The sequence below is a fragment of the Geotrypetes seraphini genome, chromosome 14 (assembly GCF_902459505.1).
Source record: "Geotrypetes seraphini chromosome 14, aGeoSer1.1, whole genome shotgun sequence".
In the NCBI taxonomy this organism is placed as follows: domain Eukaryota; kingdom Metazoa; phylum Chordata; class Amphibia; order Gymnophiona; family Dermophiidae; genus Geotrypetes; species Geotrypetes seraphini.
Window position 1 is genome coordinate 47,158,517 of NC_047097.1, and position 19,749 is coordinate 47,178,265.

At 43.8% G+C, this 19,749-nt stretch overlaps 1 protein-coding gene across 1 annotated transcript in view; it reads left to right on the top strand.

Moving 5' to 3' along the window:
- Positions 1-19,749, top strand: part of ALDH1A2 (aldehyde dehydrogenase 1 family member A2) — a 219,793-nt gene that overhangs the window by 178,345 nt on the left and 21,699 nt on the right. The window contains exon 8 of the mRNA XM_033920183.1: positions 18,577-18,679. Within this exon, the coding sequence (XP_033776074.1) occupies positions 18,577-18,679 (103 nt within the window). The remainder of the gene's footprint in view (positions 1-18,576; positions 18,680-19,749) is intronic.

Below are 19,749 nucleotides of genomic sequence, written 5' to 3' on the forward strand. Positions count from 1 at the left end.
AGATGATCGGTAGAGGATATGTTATTTTACCACTAAATATACTCATTCTGTTTTAGCACAAGCCCCATTTTATGCAATGAGACATGAAGGGGCATTTTCAATACGACATCTAAATCTGAGCTTGGGAAAAATGTCCAAGTATTCAGAAGAGAAAATGACTCTTTTCAAACCAGAAAACTGTCCTTTTTTTTTTTCTTTCCAAAAATGGCCATTTCCTTGATGTGTTCCATTTTCAGTGCATCCATCTTTTTGAACTATACATATAAAAAAAAAAAAAAGGTCCAAATTAAAAACATACAAAAACCAGCCTTGGGGACACAAGAGTTGCCAGCATTCATAGCAGACTGATCACGCAGACATCCCAGCAGAGCAGCTGGGCACCTTAGGGCACTGCAGTGAAATATCGCAGGTATACATTTCACCATAACTCCCTTACATTGTATGGTAAGCCCTCTAAAACTCACCTAAAACTTTACCCAACTGTATTCCACAATAGACCTTATGTCGGCAGGTGTCACCTATATGTCAGTACAGGAGGTTTTAGGTGAATGTTCGAGAGATCATACTTTCCACCAAGTGTATTAGAGTGTGATATGGGCCTGGGTCCCTTTCTCTGCAGTCCACTGCACCGATCTCTAGGCTACTCCAGAGACCTGCTTGTAATAGGATTAGCCATAATATCTGAATCTGCCATAAAAGCTGGTATGTACTATTTCATTCACATTTTTCAGGGGTGGGAGGGGATCAGTGGCCACTGGGGAAGTAAGGGGGCCATGCCTTCATGCCTCCAGTGGCTATCTAGTCAGTTTGTACACTGTGTTGGCACTTATTGAAACAGGTCTAGCCTCAAATGTTCAAATTTGTTGGGTTTTTTTTACATGATGGCAGATAAAAACCAAATTGCTCATCTGCAGCATCCACTATCTCTTCTTCTTCCTATAGGCTGAGGCTGTTTACACCTGCATTGTGATGTCATAGAGCTTTATGATTATAAGCTCAGGCTCTTAACACTTGCATTGTGAGGTCATAGAGCTATATGGCTATAGAAACATGATGGCAGATAAAGGCCAAATGGCCCATCCAGTCTGCTCATCTGCAGCATCCACGATCTCCTCAGGGCGCTAAATAGGAATTCTTCGGAGCATTTATCACTCCAGGCCATGGTAGAAACCTCTACCATGGCTTAGTAAAAGGAGAGGTTAATGCCTTAAATTACTTCTGTTGTGTAGCTCAGGAGATGATTTAAGACACACTTTTTGGAGAAGCTCTTGATATGTGTTGGAGCCAGTGTTTCATATGGTCAGTATGTGGTATATGTTTTAAGTGTAACCTGCTTAGTACTGTAGGATTGCAGATGTTTTGAGTGTAATCCACTTAGAACTGTTGGGTAGGGCAGAATAGAAATATTTTAAATAAACAAAAAATAGATACCAACTTCTCCCAGGCTTCGGTCCGGCATAGTGCTGAGGCAGTGCGGTGTTGATTTTCAGTGGAGTGGATTATAAATGATTTTCAACAAACTACTTATTCTGCTTTCAAAGTCAGATGGCACTCAAGTGGGTTTGAACTTCGAGAATATTCTAGCTGGCATTTACTGCTCTTTAGCTGGCCAGAAATGACTCCTGGCTGGCTAAATAATGCTAAGCTGGCTAACTTTCAATGGGAGAAAGCCACTTAATATTTGCAGTCAGCAGCTAGCCTGGTTAGCGCCAATATTCATTGGCTGACTGGTTAAATGTGGCAGCCAGGTAGGCCTGCCTAAATAACAGGTCTTTCTTTGGCCACTACAACTTAGCCGATCAGCCGATGAATATTGGCTTGAACAACTACCGTATGTCATATGTGGCTAAAAATAGACCCGATATTCAAAGCTGTTTGCCAGATATAGACCAGCATTGAATTTCCGAGTTCGCCAACGACCGTGGGAGTCACCCTGGCTAAATCCTGTGGCCTGAATATCAGCCCCACTGTATCTACTTCTGTCTCCTCTGCTGCAGGAATTTCCTCTAGGGTTCTCTCTCTGCGTTTACTGGCCTTGAGCACAAAATGCATCCCCTTATTCCAGACCTTTCGCAAACTCTGAGCAATGACACAGTATCTCCATTACATTCTTTATTGACAGAATAACAATCTAGAAACACAGAATATGCTGGAGAGCAAGGTCTTCACTTATAATAAGCTACCCATAGATCTCCGAGGTAAACTCTTCTCCATATGCATCTTCATCTTGTTTAAAGACAGGGTGCTGACATTGATTTGGCACAGTCTAACTTTTGCATGTAAGAAAGAGACTGGCTATGAAAGTGTGTGTTCTGTAGAAAGATACCCCCTTGGGAGTTAGAGATTTATGAAGACAAAGATTCATTGCACGAATAATAAAACAAGTTGCATTCAGATATTAAGCCCAGTTGCTGTGGCCTCTCTAAGCATCTGTTCTGTGTAGCTTTTTTGTACTCCATGTAACTCATTATCTATCTTTTGTATGCATTCTTATATTATAGTACCCCTGATGCAAGCAACAAGACAAAATGTGGCCGTGTCATTTTTTTTTCTGAAGCTTTAGTTTTGTGTGCCAGCATGCCAAAGATTTTATAACATTTATTATCCCTTTTTGTGTATGTGATTTATAAGTTTATGTCAATGATATTTTTATGAGAGTTTGTTGCCCTTGGATTTCTTTTCTTTTTGGTTTAATTTTAAAGTGTGTTTAGAAGTTGCATTTCCTCTAGGTCCATAGTATCATAGTAAATGACAGCAGATAAAGACCTGAACGGTCCATCCAGTCTGCCCATAAGTTATACATTGATGCCCACCCCAGCCCATCCTATACCGAATCACCATATATGGAACACAGACCGTGTAGATCTGTCCAAAACCGGCCTTAGTTCTTTACTTTACATCCTTCATTTTCTAATTAGAGATCCTCTATTTTTATCCCACACTTTTCTTGAATTCCCCCACCATTTTCCTCTCCACCCTTCGCTCGGGAGGGCATTCCAGGCATCTACCACCCTCTCCGTGAAGAAGAATTTCCTATATAGTTTTACCATTTTCTCTTCTCTGGAAAAGATTTGGTTCTATGTCTATACCTTTCAAGTATTTAAACTTCTGTATCATATCTCCCCTGTCCCTCCTCTCCTCCAGAGTATACATATTTAGGTCTTCCAGTCTCTTCTCATACTTCTTTTGGGTCAAGCCTCTTATCATTTTTGTTGCCTTCTTCTGGACCGCTTCAAGTCTTTTTATATCCTTCGCCAGATACGGCCTCCAAAACTGAACACAATACTGCAAGTGTGGCCTCACCAACGACCTATACAGGAGCATCAACACCTTCCTTCTTCTACTGGTTACTCCTCTTTCTGTACAGCCTATGTAGCCACCGCTTTATCACACTGTTTACATGCCTTTAGATCCTCAGAAACAATCACCCCAAGGTCCCTCTCTCCATCCAGTAGGCTTAGTTCCTTTTTGGTGCAATTTCTGGCTCCCTTTCACTCTTTCTTAAATCAGAGGATGGAGAATGCCAGACCACCTGCCCAGATTCTATAAAAGACGCCTAAAGTTAGGTGCCTAGTTTGGTATGCCTAGCTGATCTAGGTACCTAACTTTATTTAATAGGCTTAATTGGCACCGATTACAAGCTTAATTGGCTTGATAATTAGCTTAAATTAAAATTAATTGGGTGAGAGGCACCTCACTTTGTAGGTGCCTACAGATTTCGGGAACACACCTAACCTAAGGCGCTACCAGAAAGTGAGCATGATTAAGGGCGGATTGTGGGTGGATCTTGGATGTGTTTCCCACGTATGCACCTAAAATGGACTTAGGCACTGGTATTTAGGCTTAGAAATCTCTGGCATAATTAGGGGGTACCTACTGGTGCCTAAGTCCATTTTAGGTGCTGCTAGGCACGATTCTATAAACGGCGCCTAACTGAAGATTGACAGGCGCTATGCACCATGTTCCTCAGAGCCTAAATTTTAGGCACCGTTTATAGAATCGAGGCCAAAAGGGCTCTATGTGATACCTGGAGAGCTGCTGATTACAGTAGCAAATCTCTCTTTTTTTTTTTTCCAGGCCCAATATTTAAAATTATTTAAATGGCCAGGAAAGGCTGCTGGATGTTTAAATCGCTTGTTCAGGACTAACCGGACATATTGTGACAGGGAGCGTCATGTCATGCTGGAAGAAACCCCGTGGTGCTCTAAAACTCCTAGAAACAGGCAGGTTAGGGAAACTGCCCTGCAGAATTTATCACCAGTGAAAGACAATCCAAAAGTGACCCAATTATACTTGCCTAGTTCTAGTGTAGGGAATGCTAAAAGCAAAGAACTACAAGTACCAGCATGCACCAGGCAGGTGATAGCAAAACCCACAAAGGGATTAGCTCCTGCAATCAGCTCTGCTGGGGGCAGGGTTAGTCAGTAGGGAAGCTATCCAGGCAAAGCACCAGAGAACCACAGGTGTTTCTAGGGGCAATCAACCCAATGCCAGAGAAAAGGGTGTGGTCTCTAGGCCAAGGAGGCAGCCACAAACTTACAGCATTCCTGAATCCTTGAGGAGAAGCAGACCTGCGCAAGCCCGGATTCAGAAGGCAAAGACCAACACTTCCCAAAACAAGCAGGTAGAAGACCTCAGAGCTGAAACCTCTAATCTTTCTTCTGAAGGTACTGAATATGAGATGGAAACGCCAGAAGAAACATCAGTAGAGGATATTGAAATGGAGCCTAAGGAATTAGGCATGTTTGAGGACATGGTCACAGAGTGAAGTCTGAGGGAAGTAAAAGTTGTTTCTGATAATGTGGTATTGCCTCACAAAACAAAGTAACAAAGAAATTAAGAATGACTGCTTCTGATTAACTAAGGGTAACAGAAGAGTTAAGAAACCAATGCTTAGGGAGAGAGGGCTAATTACACCCTGAGAATTGCTCCAGAGGCAAGCGGTTTAAAGTTGCCATATTTTCCTTGAACTGTAAAGTGAATAAGCTTGGTGGGCTAAAAGGCTGTTTAGCCACCAATTGAGAGTTGTTGAGTATAAAGACAGAAAATAAAGTCATCTTAAAATTCACACTAAACATCTGTACTGGACCTTTTTATTTTGATGCAAACACCCCTCTAACCCTCCATGCCTCATTCAACTGTTCGGCTGAGGCTTGGATGACCCAGGTCAGGGCTCTGGCTACTCCAGTCCAGGTCTTACCCGGTCACAATATCCAGTGCAGTGACCCATCAAATGCACACAGGACATTGGTGTGCCAATATTTCCGCCCTGACATTTGCACGCAGGACAAATGCACGCCGCCCCCTATGCCTTCCCGTTTGCGATCGGGGGGGGGTTGGGGGAACTCCCCACTACACTCACGCTCTCATTGAGGGGGCATAGGGGAACCCCCCACTACACTTACAACTCACGCTCTGCTCCCGAAGCCTTCCCATTTCCGCTCTTCTGCTCTGAGGAGGGTGTGGGGGGAATCCCCCCACTACAATCACGCTCTTGTTCAGGGAGATGCCGACACACTCTCAATTTGAAGATTGCCACAACCCCCCCCCCCCCCACTACACTTACAATTGCGCCCTGAAAATCCTGCTCCCTTCATGTGCGCACTTGTCGGTGCGTGCATTTGACAGAGCAGAATTGTTGGGGCGCAATTGATGGTGTACCATCCAGTGCCAGTTAACCAAATAATGCTGCTGAAAAGGTCTGGATAGTGCCCAAGCCAAAACTATTTTGATGGCATTCTGGAGGCAGAGTCAGCACTTGGCCGGAATAGTGCTGATATTTAGCACTTAACTGGCTAAGCTAACTGCATACATAGGACCGCATATAAGTCAGTCCTAGTTATGTGGTTTTCAAGATATCCCTAGGCAAGTAGTAGGCATGCAGATTTCTCTCATGCATATTCATGAGGGATATCTTGAAAACCCCAAAGGAGTCATGATGGCGTCGGGAGCAGTGCGCGCTGATCTGCGCCACTAAGCTCCTCTAGAACTGAACAAACTCCAAACTTACCCATTTGCGTTGCATCTCTCGTGATGGGAAAGAGGAAAGGATCCTTGTGGTCAGTATCTCCAGGGACCACGACTCCGGATCAGTTAGTTCAGGCGACTTTGTAGGGCTTGGCTCGATGCACAAACCAGATGGCACAGCCAGCTTCAGGAGAAGTTCCGTTTCCAACGGAAGTTCTTAGTGTTGAAGGGGCTTCATTTAGCCCTGAAGTGAGACAGGCACCCATCCAGCCCGGAGGTTCCAGCCCTGTACTGCAGTCAACACTGAAGTCCCTGGAAGTGGAAACGGAAGTGGGGAGCCCTGGAGGAGCAGCTGGGAGACCCCGTCGGGTTGAAGTACAAGCCGGAGATCTAACAACAATCTCCAGCACAGAGATTGGAGAAGGAAATGGGGAAGAATTACCATTATCTTTTGGAAGGTTGGAAAAACCAGCTGTTGTCAAATTAGAAGATATTTGGAGGGCAATAGACGTAATGGACTCCAATCTTAAAAAAGCAGTTGAAGTTTTAAGGAAGGATTGTGGTAGTATCAGTGCTAAAGTGGCACACCATGGGTAAATCCTGAAGCAATATGGTGAGACTAATCAGAAGCATGAGAGGCAGATTTCTCAGGTGAATGAACTTCAAGTAGACATAATTAAAGAGAGATCTGTCATTCAAAAAAAATTAGAGTATATTGAACATTATTAAAGAAAAAATAATTTGAGAATTCTAAATTTTCCAAGGTCACCAGTAATCTCAGCTATTGAAATGATCCGTAAATATATGCGTGAAATTTTGCTTCTGCCTGGAGAAAACCTACCACCAACAGTGAGAGCGCAATATTTGACCATTAAAGCTAAGCTAATTAGCTCAACACTAACAGAAACTGAGATGCCTGGAACTGAAATTAACTTAACAAACTTTTTGGAAAATTCTTTGGAAGTTACAATGGCAAGGACTACTCTTGTGGTAGCTTTTGCACTTAAGTTTGATAGAGACGTTGTTAATAAATAAAAATAGAGTTTGTAAGTATAATTAGAATAGAAAAAAAATTAAACAAGAGAAAATCTATCATGATCCGATGAAGGCAATGGCTGATGCGTTGAGCATGTGAAAATCATTGAGAGCCAACTGAGGATTGATTAGTTAAAACATAAGATCTACAGGGGGAATATCACAATTGAAACTGTGACTTCCAGTGACAATACAAAGATGTTCAAAAAATATATATATCTGAGAGAGGAAAAAGGATCTCAGAAACCGATGGAATACTAAAAGATTCAAGTCTGAGATGTTCCAGATTTCAGCTTATCAGTTCCAGATTTCAATCACTGATCCTGTAAAAAAAACCTCTCATGCTATTTTGTTATTTTTTTAACACCTTTATTGTGTGATTATAAGTAACTGATTTTTAATATTTAATTCTTAATATAATTTTTCTTATGTTGTTTCAACTTCACAAAAATAATTAAAGTGATAACAGCTGATTATTGCAAAAAAGAGCCATCAAACTTATCTCAAGTTTGTTTGCACCAGTCCAATCCCCAGGATCAGTGCTTGAAATCTGGAGCAGGTTTCTGAGATCCTTTTTCCTCTTTTATATATATATATATATTTTTTATTATTATTATTATTTTATTTTTTAACACCTTTGCTTTGTCACTGGAAGTCACAGTTTCAATTGAGCTTGCGCTACTTTTTGGCTTTCTAATACAGCTCATTTGATTGGGAATATCACACTCAGCCAGCTATGTTTCCACCACCTCTGTATATCCAGAAATTCAATGCCAGAGCCAGGACATGGCATTGAATTTCCAGGTGTAATGCCTGCTGAATATCAGACCCTTTGGGCTAGATTCACTAAGCAAATCGATCATGTACCAATCGGTTTGTGACCCCTTTGCGACCAGATTTCCCTCCTGCCTGATTCACTAATCTCTCCTGCGATCCGCTTCCAATCCGTGCATGCAAATGAGGGGAAACGCATGCAAAGTAGACAGGGACGCAATTCACCAAATAAATTTTTGAAACCAACTGGGCTGGCCAATCAACCCAAGAAGTGACTGCTGGGGACCAGTCGCAAACGTCTTTCCAACTCTCCAGCTCCATTGAAGCCCTGCTTTCTGCTGCCTGCCGCCCTGATGCTCGTACCCGGATCTCTCCTGCCTGCTCTGCCCCGAATTGCCACCCTGATTTTCCCCGATCTCTCCTGCTTGCTCTGCCCCGAATTGCCACCCTGCTCATCCTCGGATCTCGCCTGCCTGTTCCCCCCCTCCCCCCGAATCTCTCCTGCCTTTCCCTGCACTGCGAGCCCGGGCTAAAAAGTAAAGTTTTTTTTTTTTAAAGTTGCAGCTCAGATGGGTCTTAGACACATGCGTAGACCATCTAAAGATGGTCTGTGCATGCGTCGGAATCACACACTAGCGATCAGTGCCAGCAGATGGGGGCATTCCTCCAATCGCCCCCATTTGAATATTAGAGGTTAAAGAATCCATCAGATCTGCCCGGACCAGTCACGGTCAGGCAGGCTAGTGAATCTAGCTCTGTTGTTAACCATTTGGGGGGGGGGGGGAATTCATCGACAGGCACTATCGCATTTGCACCCACTAAACCCTACAAACTCCCATAGGAATATAACGAACAACTTTAGCATTTAGTGTGTGCTAATCATTAGCATGCTCTAATGCAATTAGCACCCGCTGATGAATTCTTCCCTTAATCTTCAAAAAGAGAAAGCAAATACAATAGAAAAATGAACAACAATAAAAAAAATTCAGAGAATAAATCCATATTATAACAAAGCCCACATTAAGAGAAGAGAAAGAAAACAAAGGAATAACCTTTGCACCATTGCAGCTGTAATTGCTCTAGTTGGCTCATCAACCCCATAAACACCTGAAGAAGGAACTTTTTCAAGTAGCAAATAATGTGATGTAATCAATCATCTGAGTAACAAAGAAATAAAACTGGCAGGCTATGCAGTTAGGGCTGATAATTTTATTTAAGACGGTGGTCACAATCATATTATACTATACTATACAGGTCTTCCATCCCACAATTTTTCAACAAGGATTCAATGCGGCTAACAAAAGACTTCATACAGCAATTATAATAGGAACAGTGAATGAGGCGAGAGAGATCGGTAGAGACAGATATAGTGGCTAGAGTCATCTTGCCTTATAAGGAAAATAGATATGTCTTAAGTGTCTTCTGAAAGCCAGAAGTGTGAGGAGATCTGTTGTAGAGAAGTTGGGAGTTTATTCCAAATGTATGGGGCTTGGAATTTGAAAGTGGACTCTAATATCTTTTCCTGGTGGACTTGTTATGGGAAAGGGATCTTGAACCGTTGTGTAGGTCTTGAGGAAGGAGGGTTTAACCTTGATGTTTGTGGTGAGCCAATAGGAGTTTTTCCCATGTGTAGCTTTGTGGATCATGCAGGCCATCTTGAACTTGGAATTCTGCTAATTTTAGATTGGTGACGCAAAGTATAGTAATGCCTTCTTTTGATTTCTGTAATGGGTTATTAATAGGGATTTCAAAGAATTTATTGAGGGCATTATAAGTGACACAAAATTTAGCAGTGAGTCTTTCTTATCTGGTAGCTCACGTTTCTCACATATTTTACCAATTCTTAAGAGTTTACATTGGTTACCTATTGAGGAAAGAATTGTTTTTAACATTCTTCTTTTAATTTTCAAAATCATGAACAATTTAATGTCTCTTGTTGTCTCTAGAACTTTATGTTCTGCTTCTAAATCTTTACTTAAAAAAGATATCAGGCTTAAAGAATATTACAAGTCTATGGATCTCTTCTATCAAACTGCGCTAGCAGTTTGTAGTGCGGTGAACTGTGCTTCTCCCGATGTTCATAGAGGAGTTCCTATGTGTGTTGGGAGCAACGTGGGCCATTCAGCGCAGCTCTCTGCTCTAAAAACTGCTAGCGCAGTTTGATAGAAGAGGCCCTATATTTAACATAGTAAATGACAGCAGATAAAAAGGCCTGCCTGGTCCATCCAGTCTGCCCAACAGACACGTTCATTATCAAGGCAATGTTGAACCAACAATCCAGAATATTATTATATTTTACTTGCTAAGTTTCACTATAAGATGTTTTCCCTTCTCCACAGAGATATATATATTTGTATTTACTGAAATTTATTAATCACCTTCCCCCCCTTTTTTCAAGCTGCGCTAGAAGTTTTTAGCATGGGCTAGAGAGGTACGTGCCGGCCCACACTAAAAATCTCTAGCACAGCTTGTTAAAAGGGGCCATTTTTGAAGATATTCACCCAACGCAGTATACAGCAGGTATAATTCAACATAAAACTTACAATTTTGTTAACAGCATAACAGTAGTAAAAAGACCAAATATAAACATAAATAGGATGAATGAGGTAAAGTTAAAATTAGTAATACAAGACCTGTACTCAGATGATATGAATGTGATATAAAATACATAGGCAGCAGAATGCTATTTTGTTTGGGGAGGAGGGGGCCCAAAGGCTCCGCCCAGCAGAATCCTGCAGCACAGCCTCTCACCAGCTCCCGACCCCACCCACCCCCCCCACTCATCTCCTCCCGGTGCTATACTTTTAAATCTTTGGGCAGCCGCCACGCAGCATCAATGAGCAGGCCTGCCCCCAGAAGTAGAATGAAGGGTTCCAGGGCAGGCCTGTTCATTGACACTGCATGGTGGCTGCCCAAAGCGGGCTGGGTGGGCAGGAACTGACTGGCGACTGCCAATCCTTGGGGAGACCATGGTCCCTGTGGCTTCCCCCTTTCCAACGCCCATGAAAAAAAACACACACACTTGCTCCTGGTCCATCCTTGCCTTTTCAGGGCTAAGACCGTAAAAAAAAGTCTGTCCTCCACTGGCCCTACTTTTCAGCCATCAAAACCTACTCTAGCCCATTCTGATTTGTTTTGTCATATTTGGGACACAGACCGTTGAAGTCCTTCTGGCATCAGCTTCATGTCCCTACTGCTGGAGGTGCCTTTTAAGATCACGCCATAACTGTTAATTTGTCCTAAAATGTGGAATAATCTACCTTCAGAACTAAGAGATATTGAAAGTTTTTCAGTATGAGAAGGTACTGAAAAGTTCTTAGTCCAACCAACCAACTTCCTACATTCTGAGCTGTATTTTGCCACTGTAGCTGAAAAGAATGTTAACTTATTTCATGCCAATTTGAGGAAACAAAATTCTATGTTTTGACAATGTTTCAGATCATTGATTGAACCATATTCACGTCATTCTCTTCTTGGTTGGGCTAAGAACTTTTCAGCACCCCCTCGTATTCAAAAAAGAACTGAAGTCTTTTTGGTTTCAGCAAGCATATGGTACAACTCAAGGCTAAATGAGATATTGACTGGAAAGTATGCCATTTTGAAGATTTATTATATTGCAAATAATCAGATGCTCTGAGTTCGTAAAGCTAGTAGTTTCATATGATATTTCTATTGTTTATGTCTTGTTTTAAGAAACGATGGGCCCCTTTACAAAGCCACAGAAGCGATGCTGCCATGGTAAATGCACTGAAGCCCATTCACTTGCTATGGGCCTCAGTGCATTTGCCATAGCAGGATTGCCATGTTTCTATAGTGGCTGAATTCAAGAAAGTGTGAGACAAGCATGTGGGATCTCATAGGGAGAGGAGAAGCTAGTGGATGATGCAGATAGGCAGACTGTATGGGCCATTTGGCCTTTATCTACCATCATGTTTCTATGTAAAAGGGGTAACTTACAAAAAACCTAAGTAAGGAGATAACCTACTGAACAACAAAAAAAAATCCCCTTCTAAATACAAACTAAAGGCAATATATTTAGAAGAGAGAGAGAAGGGGTTTCAGTGTTGGGGGCTTTCTTAGATTTTGAGAATCACCCCCATGGTTTCTCATATGAATACTACCCGCAGTCAGGTGTTGTACAAAGTCACTCAGTACATCATTTAACCTCTCTCATTTTCATCTTCTATGTCAAAATTTTTTAGTAATAATTCTTTATCAATAAAATATAGAAATTTGCCCAATTCAGGTTGAAATAGAAACATGATGGCAGATTAAGGCACATCTAGTCTGCCCATCCGCAGTAACAATTATCTCTTTCTCTCTCTGAGAGATCCCACGTGCCTATCCCAGGCCCTTTTGAATTCTGTCTCAACCTCCATCCACAAAGTAATGAAAAGTTTACCAAAAATTCCATGCTTCAATGACATACGCTAAAATGCCAAAAGTGCAGCAAAACTTAGCTTAGAGCAGGGGTGCCCAAATGGTTGATCGTGATTGACCAGTAGATTGCAAAGATAACGCGAGTCGATCGTGTTTTCTTTGCGATCTTGTTCTTCCTTCCTCCCTGAGCCAGGCCAGGCGTGTACAAGTGCCAGATCCACAAGACTTCACCTCCGACGTCAATTCTGACGTTGGAGAGGAAGTTCTGGGCCAGCCAATCGCTGCCTGGCTGGCCTGAAACTTCCTCTCAGACATCTGAATTGACGTTGGGGTTGAAGGCTTGTGGGCCCGGCACTTGTACACGCCAGGCCTGGCTCAGGGAAGAATGGAGAAATCAGCATGGTGGCTGGGGGAGGGGGGGGCAGGGGGAGAGAGAAAGACATGCAAGGGGGGGGGGGGAGAAAGAAAGATAGAAATAAAGAGGGGGCGGGGGGAGAGAGAAAGAAAGACAGGCAGGCAGGGGGAGAGAAAAAGACAGAAAGAAAGAGAGGGGGAGAGAGAAAGAAAAGGGGAGGGGGCAGAAAGAAAGAAATATTGGATTTACAGAAGACGGAAGTGCAACCAGAGATTCATGAAATCACCAGACAAAAAGGTAGGTAAAATGATTGTATTTTCAATTTAGTGATCAAAATGTGTCCGTTTTGAGAATTTATATCTGCAGTCTATATTTTGCACTATGGCCCCCTTTTACTAAACCACAATAGTGTTTTTTAGCATCTGGAGCTGTGAGGGGTATTCAGCGCAGCTCCCTGCGCTAAAACCGCTATTGCGGTTTAGTAAAAGGGGAGGTTATATTTGTCTATTTTTGTATAGTTGATACTGAGGTGACATTGCATATTTTAAAGTCATCTGCCTTGACCTCTGAAAAAAAAAAGCCCTAATACAAATGATAATTAGCATTTTCTCTGCGTACAGTGGTGCCTCGCACAGCGAACGCCTCGCACAGCGAACGCTGCGCACAACGAACTTTATGTCTTGATTCGTACAACGGACTTCGTTTCACACAACGAAGTCCGGGGTTCCTGCGGGGTTGGATCGCAGCGGGGTTGGTCGAGCCGCGAGGGTAGTCTCCTTCTCCTTACCTGCCCTGTCGCAGCACACAGCCGAACGGAAATCTTCCCGATGTCAGCGCTGACGTCGGAGGGAGGGCTTAAGCAAAGCCCTCCCTTCCTCCGACGTCAGCGCTGACATCAGGAAGACTTCCGTTCGGCTGTGTGCGGCTGCGGCAGGGCAGGTAGGAAGAAGGCAATGGCGAACGAAAGAGGGGGGAGGGGGCGGTCCGCCCCGAAGAATGTGCACAGCTGGTCAGGTCCCCCGATCGACCGACAACAGGCCCGGCCGACAAACCTCCCTGCCCTGTAGCCGCGAATCTAAATTACCTCTTACAGCAGCTTCAATAATCCAGCTGCTGTAAGAAGGTAATTTAGATTCGCGGCTACAGGACAGGGAGATTTGTCCGACCGGGCCTGTTCTGTTGTCGGTCGGGTGCAAAAGCGCCACAAAGGTGGAGGCAGGGAGGGAGGAAAGGTGGAGTGGAGAAGAAAAGACGCTTAAGGGGGGAGAAGGCCGCTGAAAGCACATGTTGGAGCAGGGGATGAGAGGGAGGGAGAGAAGGGGAAATATTGGACAAGGGCAGAAGGGATGCTAAATCATAGGGTGACAGGCAGAGAGAACAACAGGAAAAAGAGTGGAAGCAATCTTGAACCCTGAGGGTGAGGGCAGATGATTGATCATGGGGAGAGGGACAAAAGGGAATAGAGATGGGATAGGAAGATAGTGGAAGTAAAAGGACAGGGAGATGTATGTTTTTAGATGTATCTAAATAAAAATAATAACAAAAAATTTATCTTTTTTATGTCATCTTAGCATATTTTATGCTGCAGAACGAATTATTTTTTTTTACATGTATTCCTATGGGAAAACGCGTTTCACATAACGAACGTTTCACATAACAAACTTGCTCCTGGAACCAATTAAGTTCGTTGTGTGAGGCACCACTGTAGTATGCTTTGTGGGTTTTTTTTTTAATTTTATTGTTGGTAGATCATTTTGATTTGGTCATTTTAAAAGTAGCTTGCAAGCCATAAAAGTGTGGGCACCCCTGGCTTAGAGCATTCTGTCTGACAGAACCCTATTATGGTGCTTCTTCAGGGGCAGGGTTCACTTCATGACTCTCACAGTGGAAACCTCATGGCGCTTGCTCGTTCACAAATGCTTTCCTTCTCAGCTGCTGAAGATGTACTCTTAAAAAATGCCAACCTAAGGACACCATTCAAAAACCACTTCATTGTTCCTATAAGAAATTCATCTTGTTGTCAACCATTCAATGCACTCATTCATACCATACGATTTGAAAGACTTAAGATGATAAATCCAAAACTGCAACAAAACAGATTTTTTGTTGCCATTGAAGTGCGAAGAAACTTTTCATTTAGAAGGGGTTTTTTTTTGTTGTTGTTTTGTTTTTTTCTATGTAGAAGGGGTCCAGGTTTTTAAAATGTATTTTTATAGTATTTTTAATTATGTATGTTTAATTTTGTTACTATTGAGAGTGGTGAGATCAAGCAGGCTATAATGTAAATAAATAAATAACTCCCTTGCGTAGACTGCGCTATAGAGAGTTGTGCGGGGACAGAAATCCCACCCATCCCCGCCAGGACCTCTCCGTCCCCACCCATCCCCGCCAGGATTCTCTCCGTCCCCACCCATCCCCGCAAGGAATTACCTCCATCCCCGCCCGTCCCCATAAAAAGCAGCAATTACTTCTGACAGGATCATCAATTCTACAGTTTCTTTTGTGTTTGCGCTGCTGTTTTCCTTGTGGAATCTCTTTGGTGGAACCCTTTTTTTGTTTTCTGTTCAGGTAATTAACTTATAAACCCCCCTCTTTTACTAAGGCTGACATGTCCATTATATTATATGGACGAACCCTGCTTCCAAAGCCTTCCATCCCCGTGGGAGTCCCGTTGGCTAGAGGGGGTCCCCGTGGGAATCCCATGGGCCAGAGGGGCGTCCCGTGGGTTAGGGGGGATTCCCGTGGGACCCCCGCGATCCCCATTCCTATGCAGACCTCTATTGCGCTAGTCAAATGGCTGGCAGGGAATGCCTTCAATATAAATCTCAGTTATAAGTTTACATAGGGGGGCTTTAGTTCACAGCCCCCTAAAATCCTTCCATTCACAAAGCTAATAAGCTTTAGAAGTCTCCTTTTCTGTGGCTTCAACCTCAAGTACCACACCAGTCTCTACTCAAACAAAATCAAATATTCTTGTCTTGGTAACTGGCTGGATTCATCAGTTTATTATTCAGTTCCAGGCCACAGCCTCTCCAGCTAGAAATCAAACTGCAGCCAAACTATAAACAACCCTTCACTCTTGCTTTGATTTGTAATCCAGCAAAAGATTTCTCACCAACCAAACTTAACTCTTTTTTTGAGAGGAATAGTTTCTGATCAGCAAACAGACCTCTACTTCAATTCTCTTCCAAACAGTTTTCCCCTATTTCCTATTAGGGGGGATCAGAAACAGCAAAAATGGAAGGCTTCTACCCACTTGTTTAGGCTTGGCAAATTCCTCCCTAATTGGCCTTTAAAAAAAAAAAAAGCTGAAAAAAATCATCAAAACTTTATATACTTGTGCTATACATTAAATTTGTCTCAGCTCAGACAATTTGGGGGGTGAGGTAGGAGCTCTCAGCTTCTGAATTATCCACAGACATTCCCATTTCTTTCAACTCAGAAATCATTTCAGTATCTGTTGGGAACTCCTGCCTCAACTGCTTTACTCTGGGGAAAGAGTGTTAAAAACCCTGCCTACCTGCTGATCCTTCTGAGTTAGTAGTTAGTGCTTCCTGATTGGTTGGGGCCAGGGACTACATCTCCCAAAATTCCTGGGGATCCACATAGTCTGAATAAATCTGCCTCTATAAGAGCTGCCCTAATCACCCCCCTCTCTTCCCGAGGCATAGATCAATCTTTTCTGCCTGCCTTTATCCAGGGGCCAGACTGCTCTTGCCTTTAGTAAGAAATTTGTCTTTCTCTTTTCCTGTAGTTTGGCCTTGGGATTAAGTGGGGATTTGGGGGTACAATTAATTTCCATTCCTTCTCTCTCTGATTGACCTTCTTTTCCTTGTTTACCATACCTAGCAGGATCCAAAAAGAGTAAAATAATCTCATGCAGCTTAGCCCAGGAGTGGTTATTCCCAAGTCCACTTTAATATTGGTATATGCTCTTTTTTAAACCTTGCTATGCTAACCACTTTACCACATTAATTGGCAACAAATTCTACAGCTTAATTAAATGTTGAATGAAGAAATATTTTCTCTGATTTGTAGTAGCTACATTATACCCCCTAGACCTTGTACTTTTGGAAAGATGTAAACAATTGATTCAGGCAAGGCGTGAAGTAGTCTAATGGTTAGGGAAGCCAGGTACGGTGGCGCAGTAGGGGAGGGGGCAGGGGGGCAGTCTTCCCCAGGCGCTGTCTTGGTCGGGGCACTGGCACCCATCCTCCGCTCCATCCTTCCCCCCCCCCTCCCACTACCACATGTCCCTTCCCTTTCCCCGAGACTCTTTAACATTCTCAGTGCGAGAAGCAACCCTAACCTTCTGCTCATCTGCTCTTCTGACGTCACTTCCTGGACTGTGGGAATGGCTCACAGGCGCGGCAGGAGGGGGTGGGTAGGAGTGGATCGGGTGGGGGGCAGAAAAGAGGGGAGGGGCACCTCTCACCTCGCTACGCCACTGGCCAGGTACAAATTGAAATGCTGCTTCTGGTATCTTGGGCAACTCAATTAATCCTCTAATGCACAGGTGTCAAAGTCGGTCCTCGAGGGCCGCAATCCGGTCGGGTTTTCAGGATTTCCCCAATGACTATGCATTGAAAGCAGTGCGTGCACATAGATCTCATGCATATTCATTGGGGAAATCCTGAAAACCCGACTGGATTGCGGCCCTCGAGGACCGACTTTGACACCCCTGCTTAATGCCTCAGATACAAAATTAGACTACACGTTCTCCAGGGAAATACCTGAATGTAACTCACCTTAAGCTACAACTGGAAAAGATATGAGCAGCTCCTTTCTCTTCCCCCTTTTGTCCAATGCAGTAATGATTTTTGAAAGGGTAATAGCACTTCTTTTTCCATGCCACTGACTACTTACTGTACACATGCTTAGAATCCATTTTTGAAAATCTGGTTCATGAAAACTAAGGGGCCCTTTACAAAGCTGCATTAGGTACCAACACATACCTAATGCAAGGAAAATGGGCCAACGCAGAACATGCTAAAGCAGGGGTAGGGAACTCCAGTCCTTGAGAGTGTATTCCAGTTGGGTTTTCAGGATTTCCCCAATGAATATGCATTGAAAGCAGTGCATGCAAATAGATCTCATGCATATTCATTGAGGAAATCCTGAAAACCCGATTGGAATACGGCTCTCGAGGACCGGAGTTCCCTACCCATGTGTTAAAGCATTCTGCATTAGTTTTTCCTTCTGCATGTGCTAAGCAGGTGCTTCCGATTAATTCCACGCTATTTAACCGGCCAGAAAGAGCACGACCAGTGGTTCCCCTCCCCCGCCCTTCTCTCTGCCCCCTCCCACTCCTTTTTTCGATTCCCCCTCTGCCGCGCACGCACCCCCTTCCCTTCCCCCATCCCTCAAGTTGTTCACAGCCCCAAGCAACGAGAACTTCAGCATGCTCCTCGCGACCCCGTCAGCTCTCCCTCTGACATCACTTTCTATGCGTGGCAGCCAGAAGTGGCGTCAGTGGGAAAGATGAAGCGATCGCAAGAAGCGTGTTGAAGTTGTTGCTCGCGGCAGTGAACAGCTAGATGAATGGGGGGAAGTGTGTGGCGAGAGGAGTCATGGGAAGAGATGAGGGGAGAGGAGGAGGGGTGTTATTGCCCCCAACAACATGGCACCCGGTGCGGACCGCCCTCCCCCCCCCCCCCATCTACTATGCCACTGGGACCAGTTAGATAGTGCCTAGTCAGCTAAATCTGAATATTCAGCATGAGATAACCAGTTATCTTCACTGAATCTTCACAGCAGCTAAAATTTAACCAGCTGTATCACACAACCACCAATTTTCAGTATTGACCAGCCAAGTGTAGCGGTAAAATCAGACCACGCAAATAGCAGTCCTTTCTTTGGTCACCATAATGTAACTGGCCAGCGCTGAAAAATGACGTACCTAGTTACGTTTAAGCTGTCCCCCCCCCCCAAAAAAAAAAAGGATATTCAAACCGGTTCAACTTTTTTTTACTATCGGACCCACAGATTTTTTTAATGGTTGCATCCCATTAAGATCCGAGTGAACGAGAGCACACTGTGTGAAATGATTCTCCATTTCTTTGAAGGTTGGAAAGCTGATCCAAGAAGCAGCTGGGAAAAGTAATCTGAAGAGAGTAACTCTGGAACTGGGCGGGAAGAGCCCCAACATTATTTTTGCAGACGCCGATTGTAAGTTGTACTCTGACTTTTTGCAAAGGTTTGCACACTGATCATTTAAGTTATATGCATACCAAGGAAACTTACAAAGCAACTTCTCCCCCCCCCAAAAAAAAAAGGCTTTTTAGGTTGTACAGTGAATGGTTTGTATGCCTTAAGAGATCTTTGCTATACTAGAACATTTTATTTTGGTTATAGCAATAAAGGCATGCACATGTAGTAATTTACCCGAGCTTTATGCTTAATAATAAAGGGAATTCTAGAACACGTCATCAACTTTAGGCACCAAATTTCCATGGATTGCAAAACCACATTTAGGTCTCTGGCCTAAATGTGGCATTTACTCTGTGTTCTGTAAGCTGCCCACATAAATGTTGGCCACACCTATGGCATACCCATGCCTCTCCCCTGTATTATGCAGACAGAGATTCTGTATGAAGTGCTTGGAGGTCAGTGGCGTAGCAAGGATAGGATGCGCCCGGGATGGAGCACCCTACTCTCCACCCCCACTCCTTTTGCGCTCCACCCAACCGCTCCTTCTGGGCCTCCACCCCACACTCACATCCTCCCTTTCCACCCTCCATACCTTTAAATCTTCACCAAAATGAGCAGCTTCTCTGGCCTGCTGCTCACGCTAGCATTGGCTTTCCCTCTGACATCACTTCCTTTCCCTGCAACCCAGAAGTGATTTCAGAGGAAGCCAGGCTGGTGCAAGCAACAGGCTAGAGTAGTTGCTCATGCTGACGAAGATTTTGAAGAGGTATTGGGGGTGGGAGAAGAGAGGGCACAAGCATGGTATGGGAGGGCGGATAGGTACCAGTGCCCTCACCATGACGGTTCCCTGGGCGGTCCGCCCCTCTGCCTTTTACTATGCCACTGTTGGAGGCTAATTGCCTAGGATACCTAGTTGCAGATCAGAAGTTCTCAACCCAGTCCTCAGGACACACCTAGCCAGTCAGGTTTTCAAGATATCCACAATGAATATGCATGAGATAAATTTGCATCCACTACCTCTATTCTGTTGTTAGTTATTAGTGGGACTTAGGCATGCTTAGGTATTGCTAGACATCCTTGTGGTAGGT